The sequence below is a fragment of the Borostomias antarcticus genome (genome assembly GCF_949987555.1).
Source record: "Borostomias antarcticus genome assembly, chromosome: 6".
Lineage (NCBI taxonomy): Eukaryota > Metazoa > Chordata > Actinopteri > Stomiiformes > Stomiidae > Borostomias > Borostomias antarcticus.
Window position 1 is genome coordinate 5,400,562 of NC_140239.1, and position 19,177 is coordinate 5,419,738.

Consider the following 19,177-nt stretch of genomic DNA (forward strand, 5'->3'; position numbering starts at 1 on the left):
GGAAGAGAGGGGAGAGGAGGAAGGAGGAGAGGAGGGGTGGGGAGTGGAGGAGAGGTGGGGAGAGGAGGAGGGGAGGGGAGAGGAACAGAGGGAGAGGAGAGGTGGTGGGAGGACAGGAGGGAAGAGGAGGGGATGGGAAAGGAGGGGAGGGGAGGGAGAGGAGGGGAGAGGGGGTGGGAGGGGAGAGCAGAGGAGAGGAGGGGGGAAAAGAGGAGAGGAGGGGAGGGGAGTGGAGGAGAGGTGGGGAGAGGTGGTGGGAGGACAGGAGGGGAGAGGAGAGGATGGGAAAGGAGGGGATGGGAGGGGAGGGGAGAGCAGAGGAGAGGAGGGGGGAAAAGAGGAGAGGAGGGGTGGGGAGAGAAGGACGCCCCTCCTCCTACGCCCCTCCTGTGCTCCTCCTGCGCTCCTCCTGTGCTCCTCGCTGAGCCCTCCGCTCCTCCTGTGCTCCTCGCTGAGCCCTGCGCTCCTCCTGTGCTCCTCGCTGAGCCCTGTGCTCCTCCTGTGCTCCTCGCTGAGCCCTGCGCTCCTCGCTGAGCCCTGCGCTCCTCCTGTGCTCCTCGCTGAGCCCTGCGCTCCTCCTGCGCTCCTCCTGTGCTCCTCGCTGAGCCCTGCGCTCCTCCTGTGCTCCTCGCTGAGCCCTGTGCTCCTCCTGTGCTCCTCGCTGAGCCCTGTGCTCCTTCTGCGCTCCTCCTGCGCTCCTCGCTGAGCCCTGCGCTCCTCCTGCGCTCCTCGCTGAGCCCTGCGCTCCTCCTGTGCTCCTCCTGCGCTCCTCCTGTGCTCCTCCTGCGCTCCTCCTGCGCTCCTCCTGCGCTCCTCGCTGAGCCCTGCGCTCCTCCTGTGCTCCTCGCTGAGCCCTGCGCTCCTCCTGCGCTCCTCCTGTGCTCCTCGCTGAGCCCTTTGCTCCTCCTGTGCTCCTCGCTGAGCCGTGCGCAGCGTGCGGCTGCAGTAACCAGGTCAGAACCCGACACGACACACAGTCCAGCTCCCAAACCAGACACATCCGCCAACTCCACAACCACCCTGTTAGAGACGTTGGTGTGTCTGTCTGTGTCTGTGTGTGTGTGTGTGTGTGTGTGTGTGTGTGTGTGTGTGTGTGAGTGTGTGTAAGAGAGAGAGAGATAAGTCGTTATTCGTTATAGAGCACTATACCCCAGCGCACATTGCAATGGGCGACACATGGGAACACACACACACACACACACACACACACAGACACACACACACACACACACACACACACACACACACACACACACGTGCAAGAACGTTAATTAAGACATCTGTCAAGTGGTTCTCTTAATTTATCCACATGAACATGAGGGGGTAAAGTTCTTCCACTGAGTCTCTCTGGTGTGTTTTAATGAACTCCCTCCTCCCTATCCCCTCTCCCCTCCTCCCTATCCCCTCTCCCCTCCTCCCTACCCCCCTCTCCCCTCCTCCCTACCCCCTCTCCCCTCCTCCCTACCCCCCTCTCCCCTCCTCCATACCCCCTCTCCCCTCCTCCCTACCCCCTCTCCCCTCCTCCCTACCCACCTCTCCCCTCCTCCCTACCCCCTCTCCCCTCCTCCCTACCCACCTCTCCCCTCCTCCCTACCCCCTCTCCCCTCCTCCCTACCCCCCTCTCCCCTCCTCCCTACCCCCTCTCCCCTCCTCCCTACCCCCTCTCCCCTCCTCCCTACCCCCTCTCCCCTCCTCCCTACCCACCTCTCCCCTCCTCCCTACCCCCTCTCCCCTCCTCCCTACCCACCTCTCCCCTCCTCCCTACCCCCTCTCCCCTCCTCCCTACCCCCTCTCCCCTCCTCCATACCCCCTCTCCCCTCCTCCCTACCCACCTCTCCCCTCCTCCCTACCCCCTCTCCCCTCCTCCCTACCCACCTCTCCCCTCCTCCCTACCCCCTCTCCCCTCCTCCCTACCCCCTCTCCCCTCCTCCCTACCCACCTCTCCCCTCCTCCCTACCCCCTCTCCCCTCCTCCCTATCCCCTCTCCCCTCCTCCCTACCCCCTCTCCCCTCCTCCCTACCCCCTCTCCCCTCCTCCCTACCCCCCTCTCCCCTCCTCCCCAGCAGAAACTCTGAGCTCAGCTGCATTAATTAAACAGGCAATGTTCAATTCATCACCACGGTGATTTATAAACCTGGTTTAAGATGGTAATCTGTGTTAATATTAGATGGCCATGCTTTCCCATGGAAGCATTTACAGTTAGGGCACGTGTCATGAAGACACGCAACAAACCCACGTCAAAAGAAAAAATACACTTGAGAACTATGTACAGCCTCCTACGGGCAGTTATACCCATCCTGTGTGTCTGTGTGTGTGTGTGTATGTGTGTGTGTGTGTGTGTGTGCGCGTGTGTGTGTGTGTGTTTACTTGTGTATGTGTGCGAATGCGTGTTTTGGTAATTGTGTTTACCTAGCTTTTATTCACACATAAATAAAAGTCACTCTAGGATTGACACCTGCTTTATTCATACAACAAAATCCCAGTCTCACCGTGTGAATATTTAGCGAAGACACTCAGACAACGCTCCCGTTTTGCACCAAATAGCGATGAAGAACTCTCACTGGAAGCCCAAACTCTAGAGGTTTCGCAATCGCTTAGTCAATGATGGTGATTTTATCACATTAATGGGCAGCTGGAATAATATCAATCAATCAAAGCTTTTCAATCAAAGCTTTATTTGTATAGCGCATTTCATACCCAGAGGCAACCCAATGCGCTTTACAGAGAACAAGGGAGGTGGGCATACGACCCACCCCTACATATTCCAGAGGGAAGCAAAAAAACAGTATCAATATCTAATAATTAATGCAAATTCTGCCTCTCCAGCCACTGTTTGAGAGGCCTGTAAAGCCCATATAAGAGGCACCATCATTAGTTACTCTTCCTGGACAAAGAAACAATAACAAGTCAAATTAAAGCCGCAAGCGGCTAAACGGGGTCAAGCTTCAGGCAACCACGCTGCAACGACCACACTGCAACAAGCGCATGCAGCAACCACCACACTGCAACGAGCGCATGAAGCAATGACCACACTGCAACAAGCGCATGCAGCAACCACCACACTGCAACGAGCGCATGAAGCAACGACCACACTGCAACGAGCGCACGCTGCAACGACCACACTGCAACGAGCGCATGCAGCAACCACCACACTGCAACGAGCGCATGCAGCAACGACCACACTGCAACGAGCGCATGCAGCAACCACCACACTGCAACGAGCGCACGCTGCAACGACCACACTGCAACAAGCGCATGCAGCAACCACCACACTGCAACGAGCGCACGCAGCAACGACCACACTACAACAAGCGCATGCAGCAACGACCACACTGCAACGAGCGCATGCAGCAACCACCACACTGCAACGAGCGCATGCTGCAACCACCACACTGCAACAAGCGCATGCAGCAACCACCACACTGCAATGAGCGCATGCAGCAACGACCACACTGCAACGAGCGCACGCTGCAACCACCACGCTGCAACCACCACACTGCAACGAGCGCATGCAGCAACCACCACACTGCAACGAGCGCATGCAGCAACCACCACACTGCAACGAGCGCATGCTGCAACGACCACACTGCAACGAGCGCATGCAGCAACCACCACATTGCAACGAGTGCATGAAGCAACGACCACACTGCATAGAGCGCATGCTGCAACCACCACACTGCAACCACCACACTGCAACCACCACACTGCAACGAGCGCATGCTGCAACGACCACACTGCAACGAGCGCATGCAGCAACCACCACACTGCAACGAGCGCATGAAGCAACAACCACACTGCAACGAGCGCATGCAGCAACGACCACACTGCAATGAGCGCACGCTGCAACGACCTCACTGCAACGAGCGCATGCAGCAACCACCACACTGCAACGAGCGCATGCTGCAACCACCACACTGCAACGAGTGTACGCTGCAACGACCACGCTGCAACCACCACACTGCAACGAGCGCATGCAGCAACCACCACACTGCAACGAGCGCATGCAGCAACCACCACACTGCAACGAGCGCATGCTGCAACGACCACACTGCAACGAGCGCATGCAGCAACCACCACACTGCAACGAGCGCATGCAGCAACGAATGAGAGCCGCAATGAGCACGTGCAGCAACGCATGAGCGCACCAACGAGCGCATCAACAGGCCATACTATTACAGCACATTGGAGTTAGAACATCAATGAAAATACAATGAAAGCTTGATGGGCGTGGCTTTGCACATAGTGCATAATTAATATTATTAGTATTAGTCTATAATTAATATAGACTCGTTTGAAAAAAAACTGGTAGGGATTGGATCTGAAGCACAGGTAGAAGCGCATTGTGTTGCCTCTGGGTATGAAATGCGCTATACAAATAAAGCTTTGATTGATTGATTGATAGAAGATTTGAGGTTGTTAATTGCTTTTCTTAATAGCAATGAGGTTGAAGGAAACACATGAGCTTGTTGGCCATGAGACAGGGTCTATTTCTATAAAGTTACTAACTTGTTTTGTGGTAATAACAGTCCAGATGTTGGATATCTTGTCTCTAAAAAATTATGCTAAGTCCATGGATGACCCAGTCATTGCGGACTCTCTAGATGTTGAGAAGACTTTTGACCCCGTAAAGTGACACTTTCTCTTCACGATCGTACGCAAAAAACATACTGAGGTTGATCCACTTAACCCTACCGCCAGGATAAAGACTAATACTGAAATGTCACCCCCTTTCCTGCTATCCTGAGGTACCCAACAAGGTTGCCCCCTCTCCCTCCTAGTTTTTGCTCTGGCAATTGAACCCCTAGCCATTGCAATTAGGTCTCACAATTTTACTTCTGGGGTCAAACTGGGACACCTGAATCATGTCATCTCTCTGTATGCCGATGACATTCTTTTACTTCTTACCAATAGAGTAGTAGAATCATCCATGCCTGCCCTCACAGTACTCTTATTAAAGTATAATGTAATCTCGGGATAAAAGGTTAATGTACAAAACTGTGTGGCTATGCCCCTTAATTCGTCAGCTGAAAAGATTTCAAGAATCAACTTTTCCTTTCAGTGTAAGTCAATTTATAACTTATGGGCTTAAAGATCCCTTGCCAACGAGACAAAATCTTCTTCATAAATCACGATCCACTAATAAGCCACTATACCATAGGAACACTCCCTTTCACACCAACCCTGCCTTACCAAATGCACTTAGAGATGGCATAACTAAGAAGTGGCACAAGCAGGAAATCCAAAAATGTGGAGACCTTTATGAGACTGACACACAAATGGCCTTTGAACGACCTTTGAACTCCCCTCTGCTTATTATTTTCAAATACCTACAGGTCAGACATGTTTTAAGTACACTTGGGAACACCACTCCCACATTGTACCTCCCAATTTATGATATATTTAAATATGTTACACACCACAGGGTGTGTGTGTGTGTGTGTGTTTGTGCATGTGTGTGTGTGTTTGTGTGTGTGTTTGTGCATGTGTGTGTGTGTGTGTTTACCTGTGCCTGTGAGAGGAAGGGGGGGCTGTAGAGAGACAGAGTGCCGTAGGGGCTGGAGGTCTTCTCAAACTGGCTCCTGATGTTGTACTGGCCGGGACCTGGGACCCCCTGCCGAGAGAGAACAACAACAACCACAACAACAACAACAACAACACACTTAGGACCGAGTTATCCCTAAGAGAGGATATTAGTTCAGCTCACTAACACTTTCACACACACACACACACACCCGGCACACACACACACTCTCTCTCTCTCTCTCTCTCTCTCTCACACACACACACACACACACACACACACATACACACACACGCGCACACACACACACAGTAGCAGAGTCTCAGAGGTGAGGGAAGGGGAGAGAGGAAGCAGATGAAGACTCTATTATGAAGATGGAGAGCTCCAGCAGGGAGAGATGGAGGCAAAGGGAGGGATGGCGAGTGCAGAAAGAGAGAGAGAGAGGGAGAGAGAGAGAGGAGGTGGAGTAACCACCCCCTCCCTCAGGTCAACCATCATTCTGCAACAGGAGCAAGCTGGAGGACTTGGGCTCCGTTTTCTATTGGCTAACTTCCTGTCGCAGTTGTTCTATGGAGGCTTGGGTCATTCATTCTATGTGGCAACTCTTCCATACAGACCTGGTCTGGGCTTTAATAAAGCCTCTCCTTCTCCTCCTCCTCCTCCCTCCAGCCTCCCTCTGCACCCTCTGCCACTTTCCCTCCTTCTCCTCCCTCCTACCTCCTCTCTCCTCCCAGCTCCCCTCTTCTCCTTCCTCCTCTCTCCTTCTCTCCTCCTCTCTGCTCCTAGCTCCTCTCTTCTCCACCTCCCTCCCCTCTTGTCCTCCGCCCTCTTTTCCTCCCTCCTCTCCTCCTCTCCCCTCCCTCCTTTCTCCTCCCTCTCCTACTCCTCTCTCCTCCCTCCTCCTCTGCGCCTCCTGAAGCCTATCGATGATGCCCTCCACCCGAGGTACCGCTAGAGGTACAGCTACGCACTCACAAAAACTCTTACATGCAGATGTGACATTTTGCTCAAAGGACATTCATTACACACACACACACACACACACACACACACACACACGCGCATACACAAACCCATTAAAAGCATTGAGGGATCATTGTTGTCGGGAAGAGTGAGGCTCAGTGTGTGGTCGGTTGCAGTTCAGCTTCTGTTTATAGCCCGACTCAGAGGCCAACTCAAGGTTGTCATTACCTACATTTCGCAGCGCACACACACTCACACAGTCTAGACACACACACACACACACACTTCACTTTGCAGCTTATTCACAGTCTACCTGATTAAATGGAGCTAGAGACTTTGGCGAGACAGTTGCTTCTTAGATAGATACACGTAGATAGATAGATAGACAGATAGATAGATAGATAGATAGATAGATAGATAGATAGATAGATAGATAGATAGATAGATAGATAGATAGATAGATAGATAGATAGATAGATAGATAGATAGATAGATAGATAGATAGATAGATAGGGCAGGTCTCTTTCACAGGTGTGCCCTGCTCACACTCAGGGGCACAGTGGAGGGTCATTTTTTTGTGGCAAATGGGGTTTTGTCCACAAACAGAATTCAAGTGGTCGTACTCGAGAATTCAAAATTAATTGCCCATGACATAGTCCAAAGAGGTCCACAGTGCACACACACACACACACACACACACACACAGCCTGCACAAACCGCAGCTCTCACACAGCAGACACACACAGACAAAGTCAGAGGAGCGCTGCGTTCGCACGGCCGGCCGTATTCAACCGAGTCTGTCACCACGGTAACCACGATGGCGCCAGTGTACTAAAAGCTTCATGAAGGGCACCTCCTGTATCAGGGATGGCCTGGAATCCTTTTTCAGACTGAACAGAATGCAAACCCCCTCTCGTCCGACCTCCAGGCCTCTGGACAGACCACCTCCAGGCCTCTGGACAGACCACCTCCAGGCCTCTGGACAGACGCCGCTGACCGACCCACCAAGGGGATTAGTCTCCTGATCTGTCCCACAGACGGACGTCGTCTCACGGTTCTGTTATTACGCTGCCGACCCAGGTGTGGTGGAGTTTTGGGGGGGGTTAAAGTTAGTCTACGTCCTCTAGGGTGTGTCCTGCGTGTCCCTAGTGTCTGTAATGACCCATCTGCTCTCCCTGTGTGTGTGTGTGTGTGTGTGTGTGTGTGTGTGTGTGTGTGTGTGTGTGTGTGTGTGTGTGTGTGTGTGTGTGTGTGTGTGTGTCAGGCCTCTCACTAATGATGATGGATGGGAGCCCTGTCTGCAAAGGGGGGTCCACAGCAGGGGACACGCACACCTTCAGCAACCTCACACACACACACACACACACACAAACACACAAACACACACCCTGGGACCACCCATGTCATGCAATTGGGCTGTATGCACCTCTACAAAAAGCCTTGTCATATGAGGACTGTAATATCCCAACTATACAAGCTGATCAAATGCTGAGCTTTACTGCCCTCTAGTGCTACACTGTTGAACTGACAGAGAGAGAGAGAGAGAGAGATACAAAGGGAGAGAGAGATAGAGAGAGAGAGATACAAAGGGAGGGAGAGAGAGAGACAAAGAGATATAAAGGGAGAGAGAGAGAGGGAGAGAGATAAAGAGAGATATAAAGGGAGAGAGAGAGGGAGAGAGAGATAAAGAGAGATACAAAGGGAGAGAGAGAGACAGAGAGAGGGAGGGAGAGAGAGAGAGAGAGATACAAAGGGAGAGAGAGAGAGGGAGAGAGAGATAGAGAGAGATACAAAGGGAGGGAGAGAGAGAGACAAAGAGATATAAAGGGAGAGAGAGAGGGAGAGAGAGATAAAGAGATACAAAGGGAGAGAGAGAGACAGAGAGAGGGAGAGAGAGAGAGAGAGAGAGAGAGAGAGAGAGACAGACAGACAGACAGAGACAGCCAGAGAGAAAGAGGGAAATAATTAACTGCTGTCTGCTGGAACTTCCAGTCTGAGTTTCTAACTTTCCCAGCAGGCAGTGCGCTGCCGGTCCAGGGACAGCGTACCCTCTTCTCCTCCTGCATGGGCACGATCTCGTGGTAGCGAGGGATGACCAGCTCCGCCCTGCTCCTCTGCTCCCTCCTCATATTGATGTGCTCGTACTCCACCGCCCCGGCCCTGGGAGGCGGACGGACAGGAAGCAGGAAGACAGGAAGTCTCCGTCAGCAAATGTTCTGAGGTTCACCGGCCGTCCGGGAAGATTCTCCCCTCCTCTCTTGTCAGTCATCTGCTAATGACCCTTTTAATCACATACTGTATTCTGTGTGTGTGTGTGTGTTTGTGCGTGTGTGTGTTTGTGTGTGTGTGTGTGCATGTGTGTTCGTGTGTGTGCGCATGCATGTGTGTGTGAGCGCACGTGTGTGCATGTGTGGGTGGGGGGGGGCGGTCTGATGATTTACGCCTCTTGCCCGGGCTCAATTGAAGAGAGTGTGGGCGTGCTTGTTGGAGGGAAGGAGAGAGGGAGGAATGGAGGGATGGAGGGATAAAGGGAGGGAGGGAGGGTAGGGATGTGCCCGTTCCTCTATCGAACAGTTCATGCCATTCAAATTACTCTGCTGGGACAAGGCCTGCCCCCCATATCCAGAAGTGCTTAGTAAGTAGGAGCCCATCTCATCAATACTGCAACACTACACATGCACTACGGGCTGGTGTCTGTGCCGCATAGGGCTAGATGTGTGTGTGTGTGTGTGTGTGTGTGTGTGTGTGTGTGTGTGTGTGTGTGTGTGTGTGTGTGTGTGTGTGTGTGTGTGTTTGTCACCTCTCGGGTTCATACTGTCCCGGTCCTGGTCCCTCCACCACCTTCACCTCCCCTCTCTTCCCTGTCATCCTCCCAAAATGGACGCCTTTGTAGCGCTGAGAGGAGCTCTTCTCTGACTGCAGGGAGGAGGGAGAAAGGACGGAACGAAAGAAAGAAAGAAGGAAAGAGAAAGAAAGAAAGAAAGAAAGAAAGAAAGAAAGAAAGAAAGAAAGAAAGAAAGAAAGAAAGAAAGAAAGAAAGAAAGAAAGAAAGAAAGAAAGAAAGAAAGAAAGAAAGAGAACGAGGTTAATTGGAACATGTGCGTCATTCACATCATCGTGTCCTGAGTCATCTAATAATGAGCATTAGGGAAATTTCCCTGAAATGTCAGACTATGTCAGATTCTACTTGATATTCCGCGTCCTCTCCCGCGCCACGGCACCTCTCTGTCTGGCATTTGAGATACGAGACAGAGGCCCATTACCCTGATGACGGCGGGGCGTAAGCGATCATGAAATCAAAACCCCTGAGGTGAATTCCCTCTGAATCTGTCCCCACGGTGAGTGTCTTCTGTGCTGTGTTCAGAGCCATCGTTGTCCCCGCCGCGCGCTAGAAGCACTTCACAGGGTGGCAGACCAGTGGCTGGCAATCCTACTGTGCCACAGTGTTGCACTAGGTCATGTGACCTGGCCATTAGGCATTCAATCAGACACTGGATCTGGAAAGTACTCACACCCCTTCACTGTTTCCATGTTTTGAATATGTTAGACTTATTCCAAAATGGGTTAAATTATGTTTTTTTCCTCATCAATCTACACACAATACCCATAATGACAAAGTGAAAAAGTTTTTTGTTTTTTTTGCTAATGTATTAAACATAAAAAAATTGAAATATCACATGTACATACGCTTTCAGACCCTTAGTACTTTGTTGACGCATCTTTGGCAGTGATTAGATTAGTGATTAGTTGATTGGAGTCCACCTGTGGTACATGCAATTGATTGGACATGATTTGGAAAGGCACACACCTGTCTTCTGTACTGTATGTAAAGTAGTCATAACCTACAGTTGACAGTGCATGTGACAGCCAAAACCAAATCATGAAATCCCGTCGAGGAAATTGTCCCTAGACCTCCGAGACATCTGGGAAAGGGTACAAAAAAATGTGTGCAGCATTGAGAGTCCTGAAGAAGACAGTGGCCTCCATCATTTTTAAATGGAGTAGGTTTGGAATGACCAGGACCCTTTCTGGAGCTGACCGCCTGGTCAAACTGAGTAAGCGTGGGAAAAGGGCCTTGGTCAGGGAGGTGACCAATCACCCGATGGTCCCTCTGACAGAGCTCCAGTGTTCTTCTGTGGAGATGGGAGAACCTTCTAGAAGGACAACCATTACATTACATTACAGTCATTTAGCTGTCGCTTTTATCCAAAGCGACTTACAATAATTGCATTTCTATTGAAATCATCTACGGCTTCTCACATGGCAGGCAGCTCAACGTGAGTTCAAGCCCAGGGGGAAGCAGAATAAAAATGCTAATGCATACTCCATTGTGCTGTGTGACATGATTTTTAAATTATATTTTTAATTTCTAGCTGTTACTGTTTCTTCATCTTGTTTGCATCTCTTCATCTGACCAGTCTTTTGTCTGCTTACATCTCAATTAGTCCCGTTAAATCCAATCAAATCAGTGAATTCATGCTCAGTTCAGAGTCCAACAACTCATTCCCCATGTAGGCCTACTAATATGTTCATGCAGGATTCCTGTGTAAATATCTCACTTGGCTCAACCAGAACATGATCTTCTCTTGGTGTCTGGTTGTGAGTTCAACCCCCGGGTGATGCTGAATAAACATGCTAATGCCTGCTCAGGCATTGTACTGTTTGAATTTCAGACACGATTTTTAAGATACTTTTTATAATAATAATAATAAAATATTTTTAATTTAAAAAGTTTTAAATAATTAGTGCCCGTCAGAGACTCTCGTGTATTTGTCATTTGTCTCCTTCCTCTTCCTCCTCAAAACGCTGTATTTAAAAAAAAAAATACATTTGCAAAAAATTCTCAACTTTTGAATTGATGCACTTGAAAACTATCTTAACTAATACAAGTTCAACACATCTGGGGCATAAACAACTTGCTTTGCTTTGAAAGTGAACTCTCATGCTGTGATTAATATTCAGCGGAGGAGGAAACACGGCAGAAGAAGAGAGAACAGTTTATTCATGCTTCTCCGATAGAAGGTCTGTGGAGTCTGAGTACGCCTTCATCAGCAGTACTGGCTTTGAAACGGAGCCATCACACGGATCAGCTACTTAACTCCACAACCTGATAAACTCTGTGGTAAAAAACTGCTGTCAGTCAGGAGATGTTAGGCCCTGGGGGAGAGAGAGAGAGAGAGAGAGAGAGAGAGAGATGGGGTGAGAGAGAGAGATGGTGTGAGAGAGAGAAATAAGGCCTTCAGAGAGAGGGGGACAGGGGTGTGTGTGTGTGTGTGTGTGTGTGTGTGTGTGTGTGTGTGTGTGTGTGTGTGAGAGAGAGAGAGAGAGAGAGAGAGATGGTGTGAGAGAGAGAAATAAGGCTTTCAGAGAGAGGGGGACAGGGGTGTGTGTGTGTGTGTGTGTGTGTGAGAGAGAGAGAGAGAGAGAGAGAGAGAGAGAGAGAGAGAGAGAGAAGGGGGTGGGAGGGAAGGAAAACAGAGGTGGATTGATGCCCTCTTGATGACCCTACATCACTTAGCTCCCTGCTACCCGCCAGCGAGTGTGTTGACATACGTCGGCGCTCAAGGACGCTGTTGACTCGCCTGGTCATTAACAGATGAACGATGGTCTAATTGAAGGCCAAACCAGCAGCCGCTGCATTCTTCTAAGTGAACATTGTAATATAACTTGAGGAATAATTGCTAATGGTGCTCTTTTGTTGACATCTAAAATGGATGATCAAGGTGCTTTGTGACTTTTTAAAGTGGAGCTCCAGTCATTAGCTATGGAAATAGATTCAGGGCAAATGAAGAGGGCCAGCACTGCATTAGATCAACTACCTCTAATGGATCCGGTTCTCACACGGAGTAGGCATGTACACGCACGCGCACACACACACCCACACATGCGGGCACGCACGCACACACACACACACACACACAGACTACCAATAATTCATCATTGTGTGTGTGTCTGTGTGCTGTGTGAGTGTGTGAACAGCGTCACGGCGGCACCAGAGTCACATTGTGGCTCCAGAAGAAAAAGTACCATCGACATAGTTTTCACAGTACGACAACTCCCACACACCTCAACATCAGGACCTCTTTATGGCTTTTGTCGACCTGTCCAAAGAGTCGGAAACTTCTATGGAATGTCTGAAATTCTGGAAATTCGGCTGCCTAGTCAAATTTGTCAACATTCTCTGCCAGTTTGTTAACATTCTCCGCCAGTTCCACAATGGCATGATGGCTCAGGTAGCCAGAGGCGGATAGAAGTCAGTGGCTTCCCGAGTTCAAACAGGTATGAGGCAGAGATGCATTCTGGTCCAGAGGCTCCACGCCACCACCACCGGGGCCAGAAGGGAGCAGCTGCTTGAACCGACTGCGCTCTTGTGGCTCGGGCTGGGTTTAAAAAATCGATTCATTGATTCTGAATCGATTCTGAATCAAATGATTCAGAACCGATTCATGAATCTCAAAATCGATCTTTCATTTAATGAATGAATGAATAAATGAAGGAATGAATAGTTCATTAATTCATTCAATGATTCATTCATTCATTCATTTTTGGAAATCAGTATCGATACCCAGCCCTAGTATTGATGTGTTGCATAACTTGGCAGTCATGTAATTAAGGTTACAGGTAAAATAAAACAGTAAAACTAACCAAATCGATATTGAATTGAATCGAATCGAATCGAATTGAATCGTGATAATCGATTCTGAACCTTGTGAATCGGAATCGAATCGATTCTTGAAATTCGACTCGATACAAAGCCCTACTTGTGGCCCGGGCATGGCCCGGGCGCGGCATCAGGAAGCCCTGGGAGCAGCAGCAGCCCCGGAAGGTGTTGTACGCTCAGCTACAACATGGCCGCCGGTCGGGAGAGGGGGACAAAGTAAACGCTACAAGGAACAGCTGAGGGCGTCGCTGGATAGGTGCAACGTCAGACCTCTGGGTCTGGAGTGAAACGCCTAATGGCGGCTCTGTAATGGTGGACAGAGCCTTGAGGAGGAACACCAGGCAGCAGACGCATCTCAGGAGGTAAACAACCTCGACAGACAATACAAACTCCAATCTCCCACGTCCCGGTAAAACCCGCGGATCTCGGGTTGGACTCTTTAGCCACCAAAGAACACGCTGTTCGATGGACTACCGTAAGTAAGCGTGTGTGTGTGTGTGTGTGTGTGTTTGTGTGTGTGTGTGTGTGTGTGTGTGTTTGTGTTTGTGTGTGGGTGCACATGCGTGCGTGTATGTGTTTATGCGTAGGCATCTCAATGTACGTCTATGTTTATGTGTGTGTGTGTGTGTGTGTGTGTGTATGTGTATGTGTATGTGTATGTGTATGTGTATGTGTATGTGTATGTGTGTGAGTGCGAGTGCGCGTGCGTGCGTGCGTGCGTGCGTGCGTGTGTGTGTGTCTCTCTCTCTCTCTCTCACCACCAGCGGGTCGTAGAAGGCCGGGCCCAGCGTGTTGTCCCTGGACGGGGGTCTCTGCCTGGTCAGCAGGCCCTGTCTGTCCTCCTCGTAGCCGAAGGCCTGGCCGGAAGACGGGATGGACGGGATGTTCGGCTGGGCCAGACGGTCCGGCGCGCCCTCTATGAACTGGAGGACACACACTCGGGTGAACACACTCCCCTCGACAGAGAAAAATCATCCTGAGTGTCCCTACTGAAACGGTGCAGATGGAGAAGGGAGGGCGGGGCCGACGTACCACCTTGTTGCCCCTCCTCCCGGGCGGCTCGCTCTCGGCGACCCTCAGGGTGTTGCCTGACGGGGGGAGGACGTTGTAGGCCCCGGGGCCCGGTACCTCCGAGACCACCTCCTCAAAACGCTTAGAGCGGTTCTGGAGACTCTGACCGCCCAAGATGCTACCCTGAAACACAACGGGATCGACACATTAGCGTGTGTGTGTGTGCGTGTGTGTGTGTGTTTGGTTTTTTTCTGTATGTATCTCTGACAGGATGCCATGGTTACCTGTCCTTGGGAGTTGTTGTATTGCCCAGGTCCAGGCAAAGCCATGTCAATGGCGGACCTGGTGAATATGGACCCTCTGTTTGATAGCGAGAGGAACGGAGCATAGTTATCTGCAAAACAGAACCCATGCTCCGGATTAATGTGGCTCCATTGATTTCCGACAATCAGCTCGATTCAGTGTAGGCTACACTTGAATGAGTGAATTTGGTCAGGGGAAAAAAACTTTGGACTTATAGAACTTTGTGTAAATTTCAGCATTTACAATACCACCGTAAAGTTTAAACACTGAGAAAATGAGTTAGTGTAGGCCTACCTGATTGTTTTGGCTTGTATTGATGGGAATCGTATGATCCTGGTCCAACTTTAGGTGAGGTGCTCCCTACCGTTAGGTAAGTCACTCTGGGAGCGCGCCCATACATTTCAGCAGCAGCAGAGGAACTGATATCTCAGACGGCACTTCAGTTTAATCGTTGTTTATCTACATTGCGTTGGATTGGGTTTAAATACCATCAGTCACTGTCATCTTCAGCTAGGCTACTCGTACCGCCGCGCTGCGCTCCGCAAATGTTTATGCGTCGTTGCTTGGACACTGGAAATGGAGTCATATTACATGCATAGAATTAGAATACACACGTTTATAGAATGGAAATAACATCCCATTAATCCCATTAAAAATAAGTGGTTGATATTGATATAATTGATATATATTGATTAGTAGTAAATACAGGGACATCACAGACAAAGTAAAGGTAAAAGAATACGTTTTGTGTTTAGCTTCCTATAAAGCACTTGTGGTATTACAGTTATGCGCCTTTTTATGGAGCAATGCCTCCATCTAGTGGTAATATGACGGTTGTGCACATTAAAGTGAAATAGCGATACCCCAAGTATCTGAATGAATTCCCTCCGTTTTTGCTTCCTTCACTCGTTACTCGAGTACCCTACTTGGTAGCATCATTTCTGCATAGGGATTACATTAATTCTGGAAATATTTAAAAACACAATAATCAGTGCCCTGCGCTGGGCACTCTGTCTACTACTTTTTACTGTGAAATATTATTGCAAATGAACAACGAACAAGTAAAAACAAACTTTACAATAACTTGCTACTGTACTGTGTGATGGAGTAATGAAAGACTAATTCTGAAGGAATGCGCAGAACTGCGCTGCACTGTTGGCCTTGAAGACGTGGCCGGGCCATCTCGCGGGACTGCGGATGCATGCAGCGCCGTGTTGGAGGCTCTTCGGGACTCGGGAGACAAAAGCGGGGCTGGAAGAAGACTGCACTGCATGAGGAGGAGAAAACACAACAACCACGCATTTCAAGTGGCGCTCGCGCTCTACCAACTTTTCCCATAAGTCCAAATTCACCACCAACATTCATTTTGATCGATTGCGACGCGCCGCGCCGTCAGATCGCTGACCATGCCCAGTAGCACATCTTTGTTGGAGACCGAGGAGTGCGAGCTCCCGCCACTAGTTGTGCATGCATTCGCCGGCATAGGCCTCGATGCCCACGGTACACCGAGCCAACTAGAACAGCCCGACGCCCTCCTGCAACAACGGCCGATCGCGCATTTCAACCTCCTCGGTACGGTTCTGGACCTCCAGCCCATACCGCGCCATCAGCCGGCGGGGGAGGAGGACGAGGAGATCCCCGATGAGGAGGTCCTGGAGGAGGAGAACGGGACCGACACGCTGCTCGCGCAGGCCCACGTCTCGAGACTCGGCTCCGTGATGCCAGCGGGGGGGATGGAGCCGCCCGACACCGACACCGGGCTGCTGTACGACCACGAGCTCGACGATGGCACGCTGCAACCGGCTACCGGGATGATGATTCTGCCGTCGGTGTACGGGGACACCGGGTATGAAGTCGATCAGCCCTTGCTCATGCGGAGGAAGAGCGTGAACACGACCGAGTGTGTCGGGGTGCCCAGCTCGGAGCATGTTGCAGAGATTGTCGGCAGACAGGGTGAGTTGACTTGGCTCGAGTCTTGGCTCGAGTCTTGGCTCGAGTCTTGCCACCGGTCCCTGGCTAGTGGCTCGCCACTCTAGCTATCCAACTATACATGCCGTTACACAATACCCCTCTTATAACTGAACACGTGGAATAGCAACAACACATGTATGCAGTTGGCCAACAATGAATGTGTGCAGGTGAAAACAGCTAACGTGAGCTAGTGTGTTAGCCAACTATGGCGTTAGCCAACCCGTGCAGACGTTGTACAGAGGTGGCAAGAGTTAGCTTGCGAGCTAACTGGGTCAAAGCTCCAAAATCAAAGTTGGCAGGCGATTTAAAGTCAGGCCACATACGAGAACAATTCATCCATTTTAAGAAAACGATGACATTATCTTTGCTCTAACTCGATTTCTAAGTTTGGATAATGTTAGTGCTCAGCTGTGCCAGATTTGCTTTGTCTCGCCCTTGGGTGACGTTAGCTAGCTGAGCAAACCAAGGGTTCAAAACCCCGCTGCCACATCACTGTTACAAACAGCACTTAAACTGCTCCACATAAATCACATATGCACAGTTAATATTTATTTGCTAGCTGTTTTTCTCCGGTGCAAAAAAAATGTTTATTTTCTGTTTTTGAGCTAGCTGACAAAGCGTTTGTTTTCATGTCATGGGTGGGGGATGGTACATTGTTGACATGGAAAAAGTTGAGGATACCGGAAACAAAAAGATTGTGCTGTCGGGAACCTCGGACTCAACCGTTGCATGACGCAGCTTGTAGTGATTCTACATAATCGACCGAGATTATACAGAGAAGAAGAATACATTGTGTGTTTGCGTAGAGGCCTCAGGTGTAAACCCTTTTTTATTCTTCCTCAATGATAGAGATACAAATTAATAACCCCTTGTCTCGATCCCCTGTTCCAGGTTGTAAGATCAAGGCCCTACGAGCCAAGACCAACACCTACATCAAAACACCGGTCCGGGGAGAGCAGCCCGTGTTCGTGGTGACCGGTCGGAAGGAGGACGTGGCCATGGCGAAGAGGGAGATCCTGTCCGCCGCGGAGCACTTCTCCCTGATCAGGGCCTCCAGGAACAAGGCGGGGCCGCTGGCTGCAGCTGGACCTGGCCTCCCTGGGGCCCCCAGCCTCCCCGGACAGACCACCATCCAGGTCCGGGTGCCCTACCGTGTGGTGGGCCTGGTGGTGGGCCCCAAAGGTAGGACAACAGAGATGCATAAAATGGTCTTAACTGTAATAACACCTGTATAGATCAACGCTAAAAATGATACATTCATGTACACAATGTTATTTTTGATATAAGATATATTGTACATTGTGCACATATAATAGCAGCAGTGAGCTGTTTGTGAGTGTACAATAAAATGGCTGACCTATCGCAGTGTACTAGGTTTGGCAAACCTGTTTTGGCTGTCAGAGCCGTAATAACAACCCCCTCTGTCGACCGAAGGGGCGACGATCAAGCGCATCCAGCAGCAGACCCACACCTACATCGTGACCCCCAGCCGGGACAAGGAGCCCGTGTTCGAGGTGACGGGCATGCCCGAGAACGTGGACCGGGCGCGGGAGGAGATCGAGGCGCACATCGCCCTCCGCACCGGGAACTGCGTGGAGGCGCCGGGCGCGGACGAGAACGACTTCCACTACAACGGGACGGACGTCAGCTTCGAGGCGGCGGTGGCAGGGGGCTGCGGCGGGGCGTGGCTCCAGGCGAACGCGGCAGCGGCCGCCGCCACGGCGAACGCCGCCGCCCAGCGGGCTAACGGCGGTGGCGGCGGCGTCAACGGGAGCGCCGGCGGCGTGCGTATGACCGCCACCTACCGCAACGACAGCTCCAGCTCGCTGGGGAGCGGATCGACCGACTCGTTCTACGGCGGGGGAGGGGGAAACCGCATGGCCGACTTCAGCCCCACTAGCCCCTTCAACAACAACAACAACAACAACAACAATAGTAGCAACGGCAGTGGCGGCGGGGGAGGAGCTAGCTTCTGGTTCGGGGAGACCTTGCTCCCTCTGGGCCAGCCTGAAGACCTGGCTGGCCTGGGGGCCGCCGGTTTCGACCCCCTCAACGTCCCTCCCATCCACGTGCCTCAGCCCCAGGTGGTGTGGAGCCCGTTCGAGCAGGGCGTCCAGCTGTTCGAGGGCCGCCAGCCCCAGGCTCACTCCCACCCCCAGGCCGGCGCTCCTCCTCTGGGGGACAGTCAGCCGGGCACCCCCCGTCTGTCCCCCACCTTCCCCGAGGTTCTGGAGCACCCCCAGGCCCAGCGGGTCCAGAGAGGAGGCCCCTTCGGCGTCGCCGCCTCCTCCTCCCCCCCCCACTCCTCCTCCTCGGCGGACCTCCACAAGTTCCCCTCCTACGGCACGGCGTTCTCCTCCTCCAGCGACAGCGCCTCCTCCTCCTCCCCGCCCGACTCCGCCCCCCTGGCCTACAGGGGCCGCCAGGAGTGCATCCGCTGCCTGGAGAGCGAGGTCATCGCCGCCCTGGTGCCCTGCGGTCACAACCTCTTCTGCGTGGAGTGCGCCAACCGCATCTGCCAGGGCCCCGAGGCCAGCTGCCCGGTGTGCCAGGCGCCGGTCACCCAGGCCATCAGGCTGCGCAACATGTGAGTGTGCCCAGGGAAGGGTGCAGGGGGGGGGACTGGGGGGTGAGGAGGGCATCGTCCATCTTCCAGCCCCCCGGGTTGATGGTTATGGGAGGGTCAGTGACCTTCCAAGTAGCATTGGGATTCCCTTGTTTGTTTGTTTGTTTTTCTTTATTCTCTG

The 19,177-nt window shown here is 51.5% G+C and overlaps 2 protein-coding genes across 2 annotated transcripts in view; one reads left to right on the plus strand and one right to left on the minus strand.

Annotated features, from left to right (window-relative positions):
* Positions 1-14,859, minus strand: part of stpg2 (sperm-tail PG-rich repeat containing 2) — a gene marked incomplete at both ends in the record, with an annotated part of 47,900 nt that extends 33,041 nt beyond the window's left edge. The window contains 7 exons of the mRNA XM_084439635.1: positions 5,504-5,611; positions 8,533-8,644; positions 9,285-9,400; positions 13,904-14,068; positions 14,178-14,339; positions 14,441-14,550; positions 14,754-14,859. Coding sequence (XP_084295761.1) covers positions 5,504-5,611; positions 8,533-8,644; positions 9,285-9,400; positions 13,904-14,068; positions 14,178-14,339; positions 14,441-14,550; positions 14,754-14,859 — 879 coding nt within the window. The remainder of the gene's footprint in view (positions 1-5,503; positions 5,612-8,532; positions 8,645-9,284; positions 9,401-13,903; positions 14,069-14,177; positions 14,340-14,440; positions 14,551-14,753) is intronic.
* A 1,006-nt stretch (positions 14,860-15,865) lies between these two features.
* Positions 15,866-19,021, plus strand: mex3c (mex-3 RNA binding family member C; the record flags this gene model as incomplete). The annotated part of the gene is made up of 3 exons (XM_084439244.1): positions 15,866-16,412; positions 17,322-17,612; positions 17,865-19,021. The coding sequence occupies 3 exons, from the start codon at positions 15,866-15,868 to the stop codon at positions 19,019-19,021; spliced, it is 1,995 nt and encodes a 664-aa protein (XP_084295370.1).
* Positions 19,022-19,177: the final 156 nt, after the last annotated feature.